Raw genomic sequence first — 22,377 nt, forward strand, 5'->3', positions numbered from 1 at the left:
TAAACACACCCTTGGCAAAGGCAAATTCAGCCAAACAGATTTCCCTCACTTGCTATCTCCTCCAATCCAGGAGAAAGGAACATTGACAAAATGAATCTAGCAGCAAAGAGAGAACTCAAGCTTTTTTCAGCAACAGAGAGAAAGCTGTATCTAGCAGCTTCAACTCCAAAAATCCCAACTTCAACAACTGAAAGCAAAACCAAAACTCTGGATCTGTGTAAGCCTGACTCCACCCATTCATGTTTCTTTTGTCTAATTTTTTTTAGAAAACCAAAGTTTTATACTCTGCTTTCCATGGAGGAGACACTTCATCACCAGATTAACAACACAGAACAAATCTCTCTTAAAGGCATATGTCACTCTAAGCAGAAAACAAGATGTTGTTTTACTTCACTGGGCACTGAAGCAATCCTAAAACAGAAATGTCAGCATGCTGTTGTGAACACTGTTCTTGTTTTGATTATGAACCCTTCTGCACCGCCCACCCCCCGACCCCCTCCTCCCCCCACCCCCGCCCCCGCCCCCACCACCCCCATCATTGTGTTTGGGTTGCTGTCATTAAAGCTGACCAATTTTCCACCATTCACTCTTACAACTAATTTGCATCTATATTGTTCTTTTACCACTGTGAGCACTCTCTCTGACTTTTGCTGTGGGCATCCTCACCATTTGTTCTCTTCACTCTTTTTTATCAACAACATCATTACCCAGCTTCCTTCAGTTCTGAGATAAGTCAAGTTGGACTTGGAACATTAACTTTGTTGGTGGTGATTCTGAAGAGAAAAGGACTGGTGATTCAGGAAAAACCATTAGTTAATTGACATTGGACCAGAGCAATAAGCTGATTGGTCAGCAAAGTGGGGAAGTGATGGCCTAGTGGTATTGTTGCTGGACTACTAATCTATAGACAGAAGTAATGTTCCAGGTTCAAATTCTGCCATGACAAATAATAAAATTTGAGTTTGATTAAAAGAGTCTGGAATTAAGACACTAATGATGATCATGAAATGATTGGCAATCTAGTTCACTATTGTCCCTTAGGGAACAAATCTGCCATCCTTACTTGGTCTGGCCTACATGTGACTCCAGATCCACAACAATGATGGTTGATTCTTAAGTTTTCTCTCAGCAACCAGGGATGAGGATAAATGCTGGACTGGCTAATGATGCCCACATCCTGTGAACAGGGTAATTGGAATAAATGTCTGTGTGTTTCATTTTTGTGAAGAAACAGAGTTGATGATCTTTCTGCTTATTTATTCACAAATGCTGCAGAATACACTGCATATTTCCAGTATTTTTTCCATATTTATTTTATATTTTCAGCATCTACAATATTCTGGCTTTTTCAAGATGTAACTTTTTGTATTATACAATTCTGTTGCAGAATCAGGGCTGAACCGTTTGTGAGACTGGTGCAAGGTCAGGAGCAGGTGGGGGGATAGCAACAGAAGTAGCTAGATAGTCTCAATGCATGAAATCTTGTTGAGGCGTTTGAGTCTTGCCTCCGGATTGGAAAACTGGCAAAAGAGTCACCCTGCTCTTTGTATGAAAGCCTGCTGAGCCACAAGCCAACTGCACAGTTGTAAATTTCCCATGGAACCAACTCTCAGGGACAGATATCTCATCCAGTCAGAAACCAGCAGCTCTTGTGCTCATGGTTCCTGCTGGAACAAGAGGCACTGGAGTCCTAGAACTGTGCGGCAATCCTGGCCGCGGTTAAGTAATGTGGGGGGTAGGAGTGGTAGCTTTGTTCAATGGGAATTGTGGCAGTTGGGAAGGAGGACCAACAGTGGGGCTTGGGTGGTGGGGGTGGGCGCTCTCAGCAGCACCTCTTTCCTGATTTTCAGTTCCCCAACCAGGCGCTTGAGTGTCTAAACTCAAGAGACACACCACCCAACTCCCCATCAGAGGTGACAAACGGGACCACGTAGTTTCAGGTGCTGTGTATTCCATTTGGCAACAAGCCCAACTACATTCCAACAGAGGTGTTAATTCCAACAGAGGAGCGATGAGGCCCTTAGGTGGTAATTATTGACCACATAAGGGCCTCAATCGGAAATGGATGAAAGATCGACCATGTGCCGGAATGTAATTAAGGTGGAGGAGGGAAGATTGCAGGGTTTTGGTACCGCACCACGCTGTATAATTAAATGGCCTTCACACCTTCCAGCTTGCCACTGGTGAGAGCAGAAGATGTGTGTAATGTTTGAGACAACACCGTGATAAGTTGCTTAAACTTGGTTTTGAGATGGTATAAAAGGGAAAGATGGTGGTGTATTGAAGCTTCAATACACCTGGGCTGGCTTTATCCCAGAGTATAATCTAAAAGTTGACTTACCTGGAGGCCAAGATTGATTTCAGCTGAGAAAAGCAAGAAATAACAGATTTGAGACATGGTTAAAGTATATCTAGCAATAGATGATGTGGCTACTACATGAGAGTTTGCAGCCCTAAACGTAGGAAGTGAAGACGGTCAGTCAGAACATGACAGACAGGAGATATTGATTGATTTCATGGACATACTGCCTTTCACAAGAGAAATGAGGGAGCAGTTTAGTAAGTCAACTACGACAAAGGTGTTCTAATGGGTGCATGGCCAGAGAGGCAGTTGGGAGGCAAGAACATGAATAAGCAAAATTTGTGCTGATAGATATCCTGACTAAATATTTTTCTTAAGTTTTCCTTTATTTAACCAGATGACACAAATTTAAGTTAATTGGCCAAAGAACCTGGTGGAAAATTCAGATTTTTTTTAATGCAATGAATTGTTACGAATACACTATTGGAAATGGTGGTGGAAGCTTATCCAACAAGAACCTTCAAAGAAAACTGAAATTAATACTTGAAATAGAAAGATTTGTAGGACTGTAAGGGATGGATCAGTGTGTGGGATTACTTGATTACATAAGTTTACAGCAACAGGGCATTTGAACCAAAAGATTGATGTTGGTGTTTGCATGCCACATTTTTTCTATGCACCCACCCCTAGTTAGACCAGGATCAAGCAGTTCAAATTTGGAGAGTAGAAACAAGAATTAAACCATAGATTCGTTAGGAAAAGTTAGTTGTAGAGCTGGCTTTCAAATATCATCTCTTGAACAAGTATTGAACACCACAAGCTTTAAAAAGTTTATCTAGGGAGCCATAGCATTATTATGCGTAAATACACCTCATCATATAGTGTTGAATGACTGATTTATTGTCTGACTTTCAGGACCTTAAATTATATTAGTTTATTAAAAATAAGCGAATGAAAATTCCTTGGTGCTCAACTCTGCATCTTTCACTAAATTAACTCCTAAAATTAATCAGACAAGTAATGGTTGGTGAGCAGATACTTGTTAGTGCAAGTTATCTCACAGCCTGTCCTGTTAGACTTTTTTTGTGTGCCTTTCAAGTCAAAATGTTTTTACGCTGTGACTCACACTGAAGTGTGAGCCATTAATCCTGTGCTGAGGACAACAGGGTAGCAAAGAGGTGTCTGGAAATTTAATTTATGAAAGGATGAACAGTATATCTCCTTAACGAGGAGTAGGGATAATTAGGGTCTAATCAGTTAAAGAAATGAAAGCAAAGAGAAGGAAAATAAAGACTGAACTAAGACAGAGAAAGAAATGACTGAGAGGAAAAGCAACTCAAATGTAAATTGACCAGCAAATTCTGAGGATCTGCAGTACTAACTCTTAATTCCCTGAATATGCTAGATAATTTACTGCTTAATAATGTTGTACATGATTAACATTGCATTCATTTTCCAGCAAGATCTGGCCTACTATTTTTATAATGTTGTATTGAGGCTAACCACAGATGTGAAACTGTCTCTATGTCGCTGAAATTTGATCACATTTTTAAAAAATTAGTATAGAGAACCCAGACAGTAGAACTCCTACAAACCAGGTAGATTGGCTGAAATGAGTTGCTTGTGGTTTATACTTTACCTCTGGTGGTTATTCACAGTGAAGCTTGTTTATCTGCCTAGAGGGAAGGGAAATTTAGATGCTGAGGTCAGAAACCAGAGTTGTAGTGCACTCAGCCTACCCATAACCTCAATACAGTACTCAATGTTATCTGCACTTCATTATTTTAGTCAGGTTTTGATAGTGCACAGGAAAGGAATTGACATTAAGATCTATGTAAACAACCCTATTTTGAGATAAAAAATATTTATATTTTCCAATGATTATCATTAAAAAAACTGACTTTATTCCTTGTACATTAAGTGAGTATAATGCAGCTCAGAATATGTTTTGATACATGGCCTTTTAGATTATTCAGTTTTGTTTTGTAATGTTGACATTTCTCCTTATTTCATAGAATCAAAGAATGAATCATGTAATGGTCAGAACAAAGAAAGAAGCCATTTAGCCTATTGAACCAATGGTGGCTCTGCAAGAGTCATTCAGCCATGCTGGTTCCCTTCTTCTTTCCCTGTAGTACTGCAATTTTATCCTCTTCAGTTGTTTATCCAACTCCCCTCTCAAGGCCATGATAAGTCTTCATGCACTACCTTCTAGTCATAACAACTCGCTGCATAAAAATGTTATCCCTTATGTCATCTTTGATTCTTTGCTGATCACTTTAAACCTATGTCCTCTGAATCTCAACCTTTCTACCAAGGGAACACTTTCTCTTCACCTGCTCTGTCTAGATACCTCATAAGACTGAACACCTTGATCAACTTTCCTCTTAATCTCTTCTTCCATAAGAACAACTCCAGGTAATCCAATATATCATGTAAAGTTCCTCATCCCAGAAAACTTCTCATAAATCTTTCTTTCTTCCTAAAATACAACAGCTAGAAATGGGCAAAATGCACAGTTGTAGACAGACAAGTGTTTATAAAGCTTTGTTATAATCCTTGTTTTTGAATTTTATGTCCCTCTTTCCAAAGGCTGGATCCTACATGCTTTTTAAGCTGCTCTTTCAACCCATCTTGTCACTTTCAATAACTTGTGCACCTCTGCTGTCTTCAGAATTCCATGCTTTATTTCGTATTGCCACTCCTCATTCTTCCTACTAAAATCTATCATTTTGTTCTTCTTTGTATTAAATTTCACCTGCCATGAACCATCCATTTACCAAGCTGTCCACATTGTCTTGGAATCTATTGCATTCTTCCTCACAGTTCACTACACTTATAAATTGAGTGTCATCTATAATTTTTGAAATTGTGTCTGTCTACCCATTAACATATATCAAAATTGCAGTAGTTCCAAAACGGACCCCTGAAGAACCTCAGTATATACTTTCCTCTAGTCCGAGAATTGTTGGCCATTACTTTCTGACTTCTTCAGCCAATTTTAGATACAGGGAGCAAATGTCTCTTTAGAACAACATGTAAGAACATAAGAATCAGGAGCAGAAGTGGCCATCTGGCCCTTCGAGCCTGCTCCGCCATTCAATAAGATCATGGCTGATCTTTTCATGGTCTCAGTTCCACTTACTCACCCTCTCACCATAACCCTTAATTCCTCCACTATTCAAAAAATTATCTGTCTTAGCTTTAAAAACATCAAATGAGGAAGCCTCAATTACTTCACTGGGCAGGGAATTCCACAGATTCACAACCCTTTGGATAAAGAAGTTCCTCATCATTTCAGTCCTAATTTTGAGGCTATGCCTCTCGTTCTAGTTTCACCCGCCAGTGGAAACAACTTCCCTGCTTCTATCTTATCTATTCCCTTCTTAATTTTATATGTTTCTATAGGACCCCCTCTCATTCTTCTAAATTCCAATGAATATAATCCCAATCTTTTCAGTCTGTTTAATTCCACGAGCTTCAACTTTACTTCAATTTTGACTATCTTCTTGTCCTAATGTGCCTAACTCATAAAAAAGATACAAAAGTGAAAGTCCCAATAAAGATTTGAAATGACTGAAGCTAATGTTATTTTTTAAATTATTCACACAATTTGTAAAAAGAATTGTAGTTCCAAACTGGTTCGCAGTAAGATTATAGTGAAGTAGGGATTATATCAATAGGGTTAAAATTAAAGTGTGTGATTGTATTGAAATAGGTGTTGTAATAATGCTCGATTTCTGCCATGTTGTAACAATAGCAGACTGTACATGTATATTATTCATTGTTATGCAGAGCAAGAAGATAAGGGGACCTGAAAATTCAGACAAAACAATTATATTACCATGGAAACTAGCAGAACCAAAGATGAAGGTTGAGATAACAGGGGCCTGCTTGAGGTTGAGAATTATAAATGTGTGCTGAAAACTCTATTTTTGAGAAGATCCTTGAGTAACTGACATAAGCTTCTCCTTTGCACATACTCAAATAAAATCTTTGTTTGTTTGAACCACACAGACTCAAGGGGGGTTCATGATTCACCACAACAGTGAGGGTTAAGAGAAACACAGGACTCTTGCGGAGGTGTCTCAGCCACCTGTTAAAGAGCTGGTGACAGTCCTATTACTTACCTAGACAGAGTCAAGACTTACAAATAATTAATACCTCAGCAGGGTACAAATCCAAACAAACCCAGCAGTTCTGTAATGCCAGCAGTATCACAGGTACATTGGCAATACTGGTATTGCTCTGTGGCCTACATAGAAGATCACCAGTGGATCCTCCAGTGATAGCTAAGTGGGCAAGATGGGGTTCTCTGGATGGATAATTTTACACAAAAAAGCATGGATCAATTTTAATATAAGTGTGAGAGTTGACAGTCTTCTTGCAAGACTCCCTTCCCAGTGCCAGGTACCTTAGTAGAGAAAAGAATCACTTTCAAAGAGCAAACATCCCCACCATTTCTGAAGAAGGGTCTAGGCCCGAAATGTCAGCTTTCCTGCTCCTCTGATGCTGCCTGGCCTGCTGTGTTCATCCAGCTCTACACCTTGTTATCCCCACCCATTAACTAACATAGCCACAGCTAAACCCAATACGGATGGTCTATCTTGGTTAGTGTCTCGGAGGCATTAAATTCCACCAAAGCAGGTATTGCCACTTGTTAGCAGATCAAAATTTGTTATCATAAATACAAGATAGTCACTAGTGTATAAAATAAGGTATTTAAGAAGAACCACCTAAAAGTTGGTAAGAACGTGGAATGAGGATGTAGAACTTGCTAATACTAGGTGGTTTAAGCAAATAGCATATATGCATTTAACAAGAAGTAAGGTAAATACATGTTAGGGAAGGAAATAGAAAGACATATTGATCAGACGAGATGAAGTAAGGTGGAAGGAGAAGGCTCATGCGGAATTTCAACATCTGGTGGTCATCTGAAAAACTGACGAGTTTAATAATGTTTAAATTTATAATTATACCATTTACTTTTTACTGCATATATTGTTCCCCATGGACCTATCATGTTCTATAAATGGAGGAGCGCTTCTAAAGTTACAAATTCAATGGCATTGTGGATGATAAACAGAGAGCCATGTTTGTTCCAAGAGGTATAACTGTACAGGAATATAGACTAACATAGAATCAAAAAAATGAAGATTTTGTTTTCCAATTCTGTAATGTTTACAGGCTGAAGACGTTTTCAGCCTTTCTTCTGCTTTAATTGGAACTTCTCACTACTAAACTTCAAAATAGGAAAAGAAAGTTCACATTACAGGTGACCCTGAAGCCTAGAGACATTTCATTAGGGAAAAAATTCCTCTAATTTTTGAGTTTTTGGTTAGTATATCCACCAAAATAAGGCATTAAAAATAGATCACAAATATTATAATCTAAACTTAATTCAGTTTAATATCTTAATATAGCGGATATATTTAGGTGGGTTATAGGGGGATTGTCTGGGTGGGATGTTCAGAGGGTCGGTATGGACTTGTTGGGCTGAAGGGCCTGTTTCCACACTGTAGGGATTCTATGATTCTATCATACAATAATACATATCTTAACCAACTATTAATAATCCTATACACATTGGATGGGATCTAGTGCTCCCCATCCCCTCAGATGAGTTCAGGCGGAGGGGGAGGAACAAATGATTGCACGTGTCAGTTGGAAATCCTGCTGCCATCACACCACCATCTGATCATGTTCAGGATAGGAAGGCCCTGCCCAGAACCACTTTACAGACTAGAGGCTGATGAATCACATTCTGATTGGTGATGGGGGACTTGCCATCCAGGGAGCTGCCCAGAAACAGATGGTTTCCAGACGTGTGGAGGGGTTGGGGTGTCCCTCATCTATGATATAATGTGCTTGTTTGAGAGACTCAGAAACAAGTAGGGGCAGCTTGTAAGAATCCTCTCTTTTGTGCCTATTCCTTTCCCTCCCCAGACCTCATCAATGACCTCCCCCACCCTTGGTGCCTCCATCCTGCCCACACTTACTCTGATCTAGTGACCAATGTCCAATCTCTCCTGTAAGCCTACTATTTCACTGGCAGTGATTACGGTCTCAGGCAGTGTTAACTCTGATTAGCCAGCTGCTCAGACTTAATTGTACGGGTGAAAAGTGACAAAAATTTCCTATTGGTTCTCTAACTGGTTGCCCACATTAAATCCTGGTCAATGTTTAAAGAAAAAGCACTTAAGCAGATATTCAACTGACAAACATTAGAGTACTTCAAATAATTCAATGGTACAATTGCACCCACTTTTCTCCCAGCTCTGGGCACCATCAAACTAATTCTATCATTGGCATTAGGTTAAACATTTGATCAGCGTATTACTCGCAATTAGAACATTTATTAAAGATCAGGAAAACATGCTTCCAGCTAGGTATATTGTATTTGTCACAAATAATTTAAGAATATTATTCCATAATACACATATCTGGCATGACAGAAATAAAGCAACTAGTACACAAAACTCTCAAACAGAGCTCAAATAAATAATTCAGGATTGACCTACTTGACCCAAGGCCTGTGAACATGGTTGTGATATTCTACCCTAGCAACAAATTGACAAAGTCTAACTCATGTGTTCAAAGTCTCCTGATGCAATGCCCCTTGGAAAATTGGAGGTGCCTGACTGTAGGTATAAAGGCCAAAGTCAGGCAAAATAAAAATGCCTGTGAAGTCTTCCTCATGTGTAGTTTCATCAGAGAGCAAAAACATTGCTTCCGTTGTACCTCTTCCGCCTACAACGGACAAGTACCCAAGATAACTCCTATCTTGAACTCACAAGTCTTTGAGGATTTCAAAGGAAAATAGTAGATATTCCAATATAAAAGAAAATTAGCAAGTCTAGATAGGTGAATTCCATAAAGATACTAAGGATCTGGGTGCTTGTTTCATAGCTGTTGTAGAACTGGACATGTCCAGTGTTATCTACGACTTCTATCATTATCATTAGAAATAATGTTGAAGTGTTACTGACATCATAGGACTCAAATTCAAATATTTTGGTGAGGTTTTCCAAATGGTTCAGGTGGATGGCTGTCTGAAATACTAATTAGGATCCATACAAAAAGGCAGACTGGATCAAAGTGGAAATGGGATGGTAAGTTCATCCCTATGATTTCAGGACTACTTCAACTTAAAATCAGCCCTATTATGGGGGTTACACTCTGCACAGTCACATACACAATGGGGAATGGAGACAGAAGTAGATTAAAAGGTCTTACTTTTAGAATATTATTGAAATAAAATTTGCAAACTATATGAACCATGGCTAAAGTTTTATTTTCTTTCACTTTTCCATTTATGATGTTTTTGCATTTACTTTTATTTCTACATGTACATTGTTGACATTGGGCTCTATCTCGCTGTATCTCTCCCCTGTCTGATTTGTCGCACTTCTTTCCCAACATCTAATATTGAATGAAACATTTTCTCCAATTAACTTTCTGGAAGACTGAAGGCATTGTCTTTGTACCTGATACAAACTGCAATCTCTGGGTACTATTTCCATCTCTGGCAACTGTCTGAAGTTCAGCTAGATATTCACAATCTTGATGTCTGAGACTGCACTGAGACAATCTTGCAACCACGTGTCTATTTCAGCATTATAACTGCCTACAATAATTCTGTAACATCATCCAGCAGCAACTCTGCTCAGTTCATCTGCTTTCTGTTTAATTTATTTGTGATTTTTAGACAAATTCACCTGGCTGCCTGTCATCTTCTAATCTTATGCTCACAAAAGAATTCTATGGCCTGTATTGTATTAGGATGTGAAGGTCTGAAAGAGTTAATTCCAAGAAGTGCCTGAGCACCACCCACTATGATAACATCATACAAAGCTGGTGGGAGATCAGCTTAGGATCTCAAAGGAATAAGACCTACCATTCAGGTTCTCCTCATAATCTTTGTAACAATGTTTATCATATCAAATAAACTTGTGCTTAGTTGCTAACCTTCAATAAGACAAGAGTGTCTTCTCATTCGATTACTAAGTAGTTTTTCTCTACCACAACAGACAAAGGGAAATCCTGTAGATCCCTTCCCTAAGAGAGGGTAGTGGCAGCAAATCTAAGCCATGATTAGTAATAATGCAGATAGCTCTTACAACAAGATGGTCAGCAGTAAAGCTGACCAAAATGCATCGTAACTCATGACCAGTCTCATCCTTCATCTGTGCTTATTACTTACAGTGGTTCCTGTTCTGACAATACATCAATTTTAAAAATATCACCTTTGTTTTCAAATCCTTAGGTCTCTGCCCTCCCTATCTCTGTAGCCTCTTTCAGCCCTTCAATCCTTTGAGATGTCTGCAATCCTTCAATTCGGGCCTCTTCTATATTCCTGATTTTAATACTTCCATCATTAGCCCATAAGATCATAAGAAACAGAAACAGGGAGTAAGCTATTCAATCCCTTAAGCCTGCTCTACCATTCACTGGGCTAATCCAATTTTCCTCATGTCTACTTTCTTGTATTTTCCCCATAACCCTTGATTCACCTACTGATCAAGAATTGATCGATCTATCTATCTCAGCAGTAAATATACACTAGGATTTTGTCCCCACAGCTAAACATGGGAAGGAGTTCCAAAAACTTTCAATATTCTGAGAGGAGAAAGTCCTCGTCATCTCAGTCTTAAATTGGTGGCTCTTTATTCTGGGACTATAGACCCTGCTCTTAGACTCTCCATGAGGGGAAATATCCTCTCAGCACCTATCCTGACAAGCCCCGCAAGAATCTATATGTTTCAATGAGATCATCTCTCAGTCTTCTTAACTTAGGCGAGTAGAGTTCCAACATGTTTAGCCTTTGCTCATAAGACAATCCCTCCTTATCAGAAATCATCCTGGTGAATCATCTCTGAATTGTCTCCAATAAAAATGAATCTTTCCTTAAGAAAGGGACCAAAACTCCTCTCAGTACTCCAGATATGGTCTCACCAGTGCAATGTACAGTTGCAGTAAGACTTCCCAATTCTTATACTCCAACCCCCTTGAAATAAGGGCTGACATTCCATAGCCTTCCTGATTTCCTGCTGCGCCTGCATACTAGCTACCTGTGTTTCATGCACAAATACTCCCAAGTCCTTTTTTGTTAACATTTCTGCAATTTCTCCTCCAAATATTCTATTATTCTACTATTCTTTTGTTCTTCCTTCCAAAAGGAACTTCACATTTTTGATGTTTTGCTATGTTGAAGGTGGTATAGAAATGCAAGTTGTTCTTCAAACAATGTATACAGACGATATCATCGGGATACAGCCTTAAAGGAGTGACTGTAAGGGATTAGAATCCTAGAATCTCTATAGTTTGGAAGCAGGCCATTCGGCCCATCAAGTCCACATCCGACCCACTGAAGAGCATCCCACTCAAACCCACCCCTATCCTATCCCTGTAGCCCTGCATTTCCCATGGCTAACCCACCTGGCTTGCACACCACTGGACGCTATGAGCAATTTAGCATGGTCAATCCACATAACCTGCAAATCTTTGTACTGTTGGAGGAAATCCATGCAGACACAGGAAGAATGTGCAAACTCTACACAAGACAGTTGCCCAGGATGGAAGCAAACCTATGTCCCTGGCGCTGTGAGACAGCAGTGCTAACTACTGAGCCATTGTACTTCCCTAGAGGATTACAGCCAGTCACTTATAGATGATTCAGCACTAATAGTGTTTACTAACCATCTCAAATTGTTTGAGTTATTAATCATTATGAACCAAGCCATTGCTGCAATTCCAACCATCAGCATATTTTGGCAATCTCATTCAGAAAGACCACATGGTGCCTGGTTGAGCACTGAAACAAAATGACAGGCTATTGCTGCATTAGGAGGTGTCCTCTTAAATTGAGATTGAGGCACTTTACTGGTGCAGAGCACAGGAGCTTGATTCTCCATCAGAAGTGTTTGGTGCTGACGTGAAATACCTGAAATGGAAGGTGTTCCATTACTAAAAAATACTAATTAAGCCATTAGGAGTCCTGATGAAGGGTCTGGACCTGAAATGTCGACTCTCCTGTTCCTCTGATGCTGCCTAACCCGCTGTGTTCCTTCAGCTCCACACTGTATTGATTCTCACTGCAGCATCTACAGTTCTCGCTTCCTCTAAATAGGCCATTCTTTGGAATCTGTGTGAAACCAATTTGTCACCCCACAGTTCAAGCACCTCGACCTCCAACGGTCAGGTGAAGCTATTTCTTTTCAGTCATATTTGTTTATGTGTAAATCTTTTGTGGAAAATTAGCTGCAGAATTTTCAAATCTGGGATACACTTTTATGTGGTGTTGATACTTGTTTGGAGTGGAAATCAAGGCAAATAGCTCAGGTTAAGGAAACTAGGCCTTCCGTTACCTTTGATATGCAGCTGGTAATCTCACTGATCGTTGGGTTCTTCAGAAGGTAGTTTTGACAGGCTCGTTTTAGGGAATTGTTTCTGACCTCTATCCTTTGTTCAGTCACCATGCAACCAGAAGAATGCTGATTTTACTAAGGTAAACCTAGGCCAAAACTTCTATTTTGAGACACTGAATTCAGGACAGGACAGCTCCAAGAGCATTTAATTATCAGAATTAACTTTGTCTGCATTTGTGAAAGCAGATCCCAGGCAATTGGGAATGTTGGCTGTCAACTATCTGTGATCATGTAAATGTGTACATCATTTGTTTAAACATCAGTGAGGATGCAGCATACACAAAGGACTCACAGAATCATAGAGCAAGGAAACAGACCCTTGGGACCAACCAGTCCATGCTGGCCATAATCCCAAACTAAACTAGTCCCACCTGCCTACGATTGGCCCATATCCCCCCAAACATTTCTTATTCATGTACTTATCTAATGTCTTTTAAACATTGTAACCACACCTGCATCCACCACTTCCTCTGGAGGTTCATTCCACACACAAACCACTTTGTGTAAAAAAAATTGCCCCTCACATATTTTTTAAATATTTCTCCTCTCACCTTAAAAATATGTCTCTTAATCTTGAACATCCCCCTCCCCAGGAAAAGTGACCTGCCATTCACCTTATCTACAACCCTCATTATTTTATAAACCTCTAAGGTCACCCCTCAACCTCCTACACTCCAGTGAAAAAAGTCCTAGCCTATCCAGCCTCTCCTTTTAACTCAAGCCCTCCATTCCTGGCAACATCCTGGTAAATCTCTTCTGAACCCTCTCCATCTTAATAATATGTTTCCTATAATAGGGAGACCAGAACTGGAATTAGTCTCCAGAAGAAGCCTCATCAATGCCCTTTATAACCTCAACATAACATCCTAACTCCTATACTCAAAAGGTCTGAGCAACGCTAAACACCTTCTTAACCACCCATGTATATGTGATGCAAACTTCAAAGAATTATGTACTTGAATCCCTATGTCTCTGTTGTATAACACTGCCCAAGGCCCTACTTTTAACAGTATAAGTCTTGACTTTGTTTGTTTTACCAAAATGCAACACATTGCATTGATCCAAATTAAACTCCATTTGTGACTCTTCAGCCCATTAGCCCAATTGACCAAGATCTCTTTGTAACTTAGATAACCTTCTTCACTGTCTACTATACCACCAATCTTGGTGTCATCTGCAAACTTACTAACCATGCTTCCTATATTCTCATCTAAATCATTTATATAAATGACAAACAAAAGTGGACCCAGCACCGATCTCTGTGGAACACTGCTGGTCACAAGAACCCAGTCCATAAAACAATCCTCCACCATCATTCTCTGTCTCCTGCTGTTAAGCCAATTTTGTATCCAATTGGCAAGCTCATCCTGAATTCCATGTGACCTAACTTTACTAATTAGTCTACCATGTAGAACCTTGTCACAGGCTTTTCTGAAGTCGAACAGACTAAGAAAGCTGGTATGATATTATAGTATTGTAAAGAGGCCACAATCAGGACTTTTTTAAACTTACATTTGTACTGTTCTGCTTTAATTTGAGAAGGGTGAATAGTGAAATTAGATATACAATGTGACAGGTACTGTACACTGATGCCTAGCTAAGTAACTTCCTGATGAGGATTTTTAAAAATTAGGCAGTTATGCACCCTGGGATGTAAAGATGTACCTTATTAATTAAAAGCCAAGGACCAGTATTTTGTAGTCATTTTTAACCATACAAAGGAACTTAATAGTTGATATTAAACTGTGATTTAACAGCAGGTATTCTTAGGTTAACTGCAATCAGCCAGTCTCTTGAACACATTGAGTAACTCAAAATGACTCAAGATTGGCAGGTAAGACATGTAGAAGGACCACTTGTTCCTATGTAAAACCAATGCATGATCAGTTTTACCAGGTGTACCAATACAATTGTACGTATTTTAATCAACCTGTATGTATTACGGTACACCTTTGGGGCAGGTGGGACTTGAATCCAGGTCTTCCAGCCCAGAGTTAGGGCACTACCAATGCAGTACAAGAGGCCTACCTATGCAACTATGGACTCTCGAAGGTAAATTCTGCTAACTAGTTTTGTAAACCCCTCCCTCAAAAAAGATGACTCGACCTTTAAATATTGAGACACGTTGTCCGAGGTGCTATTTAAAAAAAGGGTCCCACCCACAAGGTTAAAACGGCAATGTCTTTAGATACTGATGGGACTGTAGTCTATTTTAGGTTCTTGCCCATTCGCAGTTTTTATTTGTTTTGTGGAACTGGGTCAATTCGGAAACGGGGGTTGAACAATAGCAACACGGGTGAGCGGGGAGGAGATTGGCTGTCGTGAGACGTAATGGTGAGACTCAATAGGGTGGTGCTCACTGATAACGCAATGTGACGGTGCCGGGAGCCGTTACTACATGTTGACATTCCGGCTGGGTGAAAGGGTAAAGCCAACGGTCGGCACTTCGGTCTACTACTACACAGCAGCAGTAACGGACGCTGCGCGAGGCCGTCTCACGCCACAGCCTCCCTCCCTTTTTGAATTGTTTTTTTTTTCATTGAGGCGTTTAACGTTGACGTTATGACGCGACAATAACACTGTGCCGGGGGATTCTTGCATGCTGCTGCCCTCCGTATGTTTTGAATCGACCGTCCGTTTGTTTATAGTTTTGATCGGCTGTCGACAACGTCGGTTGTCATTAAATGCCTTTTTTTTTGAAGAAATAGCGAAGGCGATGTAAACGATTTAATCGGGTGGTTCCATTTATTGTAGGCAAGGGACAGCTCCTCCTTCCTCCCGCCCCTCTGTGGTGTAAAGTCCGCTGTGCGCCGCTCTCTTGTCGGTGATGCTGCGGTCCTTGCTGTTCCCATAGTTAGTACCCTCACGCGGCGCTGGTCGGCCCGCCCGCCAGCCCACTCGAGCTCGTTCGCGCCGCTGAGATTTGTCCGGCTCGCGCTCTTTCCCTCTCTCCAGCAGCCGTTGCCACCGGCGATGTGGGTCAACCCGGAGGAAGTGGTGCTCGCCAACGCGTTGTGGGTGACCGAGAGAGCCAACCCATACTTTGTGCTGCAGAGGAGAAAGGGACATGGAGAAGGGGGCGGAGGGCTGGCTGGTAAGTGTCAATATCTACCTACGTGTGTTGTTTAATTGATGCTCAACTGAGAGTGCAAACGTGCGCTAGTTGAGTGGTTACGAATTGCTGTGATTTAGTGTTTGTGTAAACATAACACGGTTTTATATGCTCCTTTCTCGCCCTGTCTTACCTAGGAGACATGGTTTTGCTGTTGGATGTACAGGACTAAATGCAAATTCTGCATTACTGTCTTACCGTTTAGCGGAACGTAAAGTTTTTTTTTTGTTCAGCATTTTCATCCACAATCTCTCAGCTCAGCACTGGTTGAGACATGTTTATCATAAACCACTTACGACACGCTAAATTTGTGAGATTAAAATATTAATGCCATTGTCTGTTTGGCTGCTGTGATTACCTAACAGCTTTGAGTACCCTATAATTGGAAAATATCTTTATTTTGCATTTATTTAGTGACGTTTAAGTGCGGGTAATTATTGAAAACTGTGAATGATTGCCCAAGATTTTTCTCCTTTGATAGTTTTATCTTTCAAAAAATACTTTCGTCTGTTTTTTTTTACAGGACTACAGTTCAATCTATTGGAAACAAAGTTAGTTTAGTGGTGTAGACAATTGTTAGTTAAAATTCCCCTTGTTCCCTTTATGAGATATTGGAGCCAGCTTTTAACTTACTGTCTCTCGTTTATCTCTTTTTAGCTTTTTTGTTTTTGATATAGAATCGTAGAGTTATACAGCATAGAAACAAACCTTTCAGTCCAACTCATCCATGCTGACCAGATATCCTGGATTTATCTAGTCCCATTTGCCAGCATTTTGCCCATTTCTGTCTAAACCATTTCTATTCATGTGCCCATTTAGATGCCTTTTAAATGTACTTATACCCACCTCCACCAGTTCCTGTGGCAGCTCATTCTAAACATGCACCATCCTCTGCTTGAAATAGTTGCCCCACAGGTCCCTTTCAAATCTTTCCCATCTCACCTTAAACCTATGCCCTCTAGTTGTGGACTCCCCAGCCTGGGAAAAAGACCTTGATTGTTCACCCAATCTGTGCCCCTCATGATTTTATAAACCTCTGTAAGGTCACTCCTCAGCCTCTGATGCTCCAGGGGAAAATCGCCCCAACCTATTCAGTCTTTCTCTATAACTCAAACTCTCAAACCTGGCAACATCCTTGAAAATCTTTTCTGAACCCTGACAAGTTTCACAACATCCTTCCTATAGCAGGGAGACCAGAATTGAATGCAGTATCCCAAAAGTGGCCTAACCAATGTCCTGTACCACCGCAACATGACATCCCTACTCCTATACTCAATGCACTGACCAATGAAGGCAAACGTGCCAAGCACTGCCTTCACCACTCTGTCTACCTGCGACTCCACTTTCACAGAACTAATTACCTGCACCCCTAGGTCCCTTTGTTCTGTTTTAACAAAAGAATTCTAAACAAGATTGTTCAGTGCTATCTATAACTAAGCCTGGTGCAGGCTATTTATAGTACTCTGATTTTCGTTGGTAAATGCTGGAAGTATCTTTAAGTATGGCTTTACACAGCTTTGCTGTAGATTGTAAGGCTCTTAATATTGTAGGTTATCATTCCCAAGGGCTTCCAGGCAAAAGCTTTACTTCCTGTGTTTCAGACTAACCTTGTCTTGTGACCAAAGCTGTTTCTCAGACTAGAAATCATTGAAGATGAACACAGAGCTACATTACTTCCCTGTTTAATGATTATTTCTAATCCTGGAAAATCATATTGTTATAAAGCAATTATCCTACATTTTAATATTGAAACAATCTTTAATGAAATGAGGAAACAAATCCTGAATAGCAGTTGGTATCTACTGATTTTAATTAATGTAAACAATAATATTTTGGAGTTACTTGAAGGTGATGCTAATGATCCTTTTTCTTCTGGTATCCTATATGAACACCAGTTCAAGTCATACTATGTCCATATGATGAGTAAAACTTTCTGTTGTTTCCCCATTAAGCACATCAAAATGAAAAAGGTTACTGTAATTTTTATGTTTAAAATGCACATTTTTGATGAAAATATTATTTTCTACTAGAAAATAATATCAACTATGTTGATAGTTTTTAAATTAATCTCATGGAGGTGGATACTGTTTTTCTGAGGTCAGCCAGCTTTGGACAGTCAAAATATCAACTCCTAATGAAAATCTGTTGAGTTGCTCCAGGCCACACACATCTCTGAAGTCAGTTTCCATAAAACTGCAAATTGAATATTTTCTGGAAGATAATAAATAGTTTTATTTTATAGAGGCACTACACAATTTTGAGTTCTTAGACATTATGCAGGAATTACAATGTATGTAAAATTTATACAGTCTGTAATAGTTTCCTTTCTGTTTCTAAAATAAATATAAATTTCTCACTCAAGCATAAATTTACTGGCTTAGTTCACCCTCTAGGCTATTCGTGACATCACTGATTTGAAGCCCAGGACCAGATGAATGCTTCTTATTTATTTTCTCAATTAATTTAGAATGCTTTTTATTTACTTTCCCAATCCAATGCTGTTCAATCCAAGGGAACCCTTAATGTCTGGATTCAATGCATACTGTTAGAGGATAATCGTAGCTGAGTATAAAAACTGTACTCTATTAAAAACTGTAGGCTCTTTGTACCTCCAAACATTTGACAATTTATATGCCCAGGCAATGTGGTATATATACTTGCATTTCTTGTTCATTCTCCTCTTAGGGTTTAGTGAATTAGTTATTCTTGTTGTTAGATACATGTATGAAGGAGTCAAGCATGGATTTGAGAATTGTGACGTTTAGAACAATTATGGTATGCACCTTTTTTGTTTTTGTTTTATTTGACAGCATTTTGTGACCAATGTAAATTAGTGGAGTAACAACAATAGTGGAGTAACAGCAACAAATGAACTGAAGCACAATGTCTGGAACACACAACAAACTGGACCATTTGGTTTATAATACTTCACATTGGTTGTGCTGCCATTGTAGCTTCTGATTCTTGCACTTTATTGAGATAGGAAGCTGACAGTTTATCCAGTAACTGATGTAGCTGTGCCGAGCTGAGCACTTGCAGAGGATATTTTTGAAGTTTCCAAATAAAATTGTATTGTTAGTCTTCAAAGACTGCCAAAGACAGAGGATGCATTTTTAAATTTTCTTTTAATATAACAATTTGAGTTAAATAGTCAGTCTTTGGTGCTACACATGGAGTCCAGACAAATGTAGTCTTCCTGTGATAAAAAGAGAAAATGCTGAAATTCTCAACAGGTCAGATATCTCTGTGGAGAGAAACAGTCGAACTTCCTGGTTGTTATGAAGGGTTAACTCTGCTTTTCTCCAAAGTACTGCCTAATTTGCTCAGTATTTCTGGCCTTTAGTTTTATTTTGGATTTCCAGTATCTGCTCTCTTTATTTAAAGTCATGCTATTTGTTTTTATATTTTTATATAATAATTTGATTTGGTGCTTGTTGTAGTCAAATAGCAAAACTGAGGTGATGTAGTGGTAATTATAATGGTTACAAATGCAAAAATATAAATTCATAATGAAGTAGTTGACAAAAAACATCCATGTATGTTTTTAAAATGCAGTTTACCTTGCAGGTCTGTAACATTAAAAGTAATTTTAAGGCTTTTGCAAAGATTTGTAGCTCGGGTTGTGGGTGAGGTAGTTGACTTGCTTGCCGAGCTGGCTTGTTTTCTTTCAGATGTTTCGTCGCCATGCTAGGTAACATCAGTGAGTTCTCTAATGAAGTGATGTTGTTCTACTCTGCTTGGAACTTATACTGTCTGGTCTGTTGTGGTGAGTTGTGTCATTTCCGGTTCTGTTTTGTATGGAATTGTATAAGGAGGTCCAATTCTATAAGTTTGTTGATTGCATTGCGGGTTGAAACGCATGCCTCTAGGAATTCCCACGCGTGTCAATGTTTGGCAACATTTTAAGGATTACCCTTCCTCAGGGCATCCATTGACTTCTCCCTTTCTCCAGATGCTGCCAGGCTTGCTGTGTTCTTCCAACCTCCTGTTTGTCTATCTCTTCAGGATTATTTTCATGTGAAGGAAATATGAACATGTAAAATGTTCATAAATTGTATTTTTATGAGAGGATTTCCCAAGTTGGGATGTTAACTTTGCCTTGCATTCATGTACTGACTATAGCATTGAGGTAATATTTAAAAGTCTCCTGAGAAGAGATGTACATCTATCTTGGAGTGCAGCCTGGCTTTGAACATCTTTTAACTAAATCTGGAAGTTAATGTAGAATTTCATGTTCAATTTGACATAAGTCAACATCATGAATTCTACCCAATCCATGCAAAAGCTAAGCTCTATCTTTGAAGTGGTTGTAAAATTGGCCCAAAAGTAAAACAGACAGTTTCTTCATTGTCGTTGACGGCAAGGTGTTTTGTTTCCATTGTCTTGGTAACATTTCTTTTGACTGAATTTTAAATAATTTTGGTAAATTTTCATCATCACTTGTGAGTAGTAATGTAATGGAGTGGAACATCCAAATGTTTTGGAACTTGATCAATTTTTATTCTTTTGAGATTAGTTGAATTAAAATTGTTATTTTAATGCAAATAGATGATTCACTTTGCAACATTTATACCACTGTGATGGACATGAGAATTTATCCTTCTTTCCTAACTTGTTACTGATTTACTGTCCTACCTGCTTGAACTAAACAAACTCTGTCTCTATTCTTATCGATGCAAAGTACTGAAGATGATGGAAATGAAAAATAAAGACAAGGCCTGCTGAGTATTTATAGCAGGTTTTGAAGTATCTGTAGAAAGAAAATGTGTTAGGTCATAGGTCTGAATGATTGTCAACTTGAAACACTAATTGTTTCCTTCCCCATAATGCTGGCAGACCTCCTGAGTATTTCTAGGATTTTCTTTTCTTTTTTTAAAATCTCAAATGATTTCTGTAATTCTAAGTTTTTTTTTCACATTTTGAGCTTTAGTGGATGTACAATACGTTGCATTCCGATTGTTATGATCCAGCAGTCACAAAGTGTAAGTGGAATCACCCGGTGACTTGTTAAACCTACCTTTTACCAATGGCACTCATCTCTAGTCAAACAGACAGTAATGTTGAGCATGTAGATTATACTTCTTTCTTTTGAATCACTTGTTTAGATATATGCTTGGGCCCAAATTATGCAGGTGTACAGAGTTGAACCTTTTTATAATATTGACAATGGAACTGGATAGCTTATCTAAATGCTTTTCTCCAGATAGGAATTGTATTGCTTCAGTTGAGAACAGATCTTGCCTTCAGAATGTTTAATAGTGCATACCTCTATTGTATTCTTCATCTTCAAATTTTTCCCAGAAACATCATCCTGCAGTCTGCTGTACCTTTAGCTTTGAGGCCCATTGTTATGCTAGGTTTCACTGTTAATATCGCAAGACTTCATTTACCCTAAAATAAAACTCTTGTTATTTTGTTCTAGATTGTTTGAGGTTGTACCTACAGTTGCTGCAGAGATTGAAGACCACTACAACCATACACTGTGGTTTAACATATCCTTGATCAGATTGAAAAGAAATGATACAAAGCCATGTAAAACCAAGGGCTGTGCACTAAGGTTGTCTCTGGTCTATTTCTAAGGCACTTCTATTTACGATAGCTCTTGATGGCAAGGCCAATCATCTATTTGACAGGATCAATATTCTGTTGTGACACAAAGACGCGGAATCTACGATCTCTTGAAAACTTTACAATGTGGAAATTTTTGATTTTTTTTTTATTTTAGTTCATTTGGAATGAAGATTTAGGATGGAGGATCTACGTTGACAATGTGAGCTAGGCAATAAGTAAAAAATCAGAACCTCAAAGGCTATAACCTCTATTATTACCTGAAGTGGTCACAAATTGTCATGAGGTACATAAAATTAGAGAGATGAATATATGGCTGAACTGATGTGGGAGAAGTGAGATCTGCTTTTGATGGCTATTGGCATCAGTACTGGGGGAAAATGGGCACTGTACTGTTGGGTTAGTCTATGCCTGAACTTTGGTGCCAGTGTTCTTGTGAACCACGTAACAAGGAAAGTATGGAGGGTTACAAACTCAGTAATGGGACAGGGGATCAAAGAGTAGAGACGAGGTTAAAGAGGGAAATAATAGAATGGAAAATGACGGTCAAAGAATGGCAGAAAGGGACACAGCGGAATAAAAGAACTAGCAGTACACTATAAATATGATCTGATAACTATTGTGAAGACATGGCTTCAAAATGACCAAGATTGGGTCCTGAATATTGAGGGTATCCAGCATTCAAGAAGAATAGGAAGCAATGTGAAGGAGTAGCTTTGTTAATAAAGGATGACAATTGTGCAGTAGTTAGGGATCACCTTGGTTTAAGAGATCCGGGTGTAGAATTGGTTTGGTTGGAGATGAGGAATAGTAAGGGAAGTAAGTTACTTGTGGGAGTAGTTTATTAGTCCCCTACCAGAAAAATCTATATGAGACAAAGTATACTAGAATTATATTGGGTACTTTGTCATAATGGATGGTAATAATCATAGGTGGCTTTAACTTGTATGTAAACTGGAAAAGTCAGA

The 22,377-nt window shown here is 39.1% G+C and overlaps 1 protein-coding gene across 5 annotated transcripts in view; it reads left to right on the forward strand.

Annotated features, from left to right (window-relative positions):
• The first annotated feature begins 14,162 nt into the window (after positions 1-14,162).
• The window catches only part of tbc1d9 (TBC1 domain family, member 9 (with GRAM domain)), a 72,531-nt gene continuing 64,316 nt past the window's right edge, over positions 14,163-22,377 (forward strand). The window contains exons 1-2 of one of the 5 annotated variants that reach the window (XM_048603372.1): positions 14,163-14,187; positions 15,484-15,823. In XM_048603372.1, the coding sequence (XP_048459329.1) occupies positions 15,703-15,823 (121 nt within the window). In that variant the 5' untranslated portion in view covers positions 14,163-14,187; positions 15,484-15,702. Of the gene's footprint in view, positions 14,188-14,216; positions 14,306-14,486; positions 14,564-14,881; positions 15,064-15,483; positions 15,824-22,377 lie in introns of those variants that run through there. The other 4 variants (XM_048603364.1, XM_048603351.1, XM_048603378.1 and 1 more) reach the window with 4 other exon arrangements.

Source organism: Rhincodon typus, chromosome 1 (genome assembly GCF_021869965.1).
Source record: "Rhincodon typus isolate 14 chromosome 1, sRhiTyp1.1, whole genome shotgun sequence".
Classification (NCBI taxonomy): Eukaryota; Metazoa; Chordata; class Chondrichthyes; order Orectolobiformes; family Rhincodontidae; genus Rhincodon; species Rhincodon typus.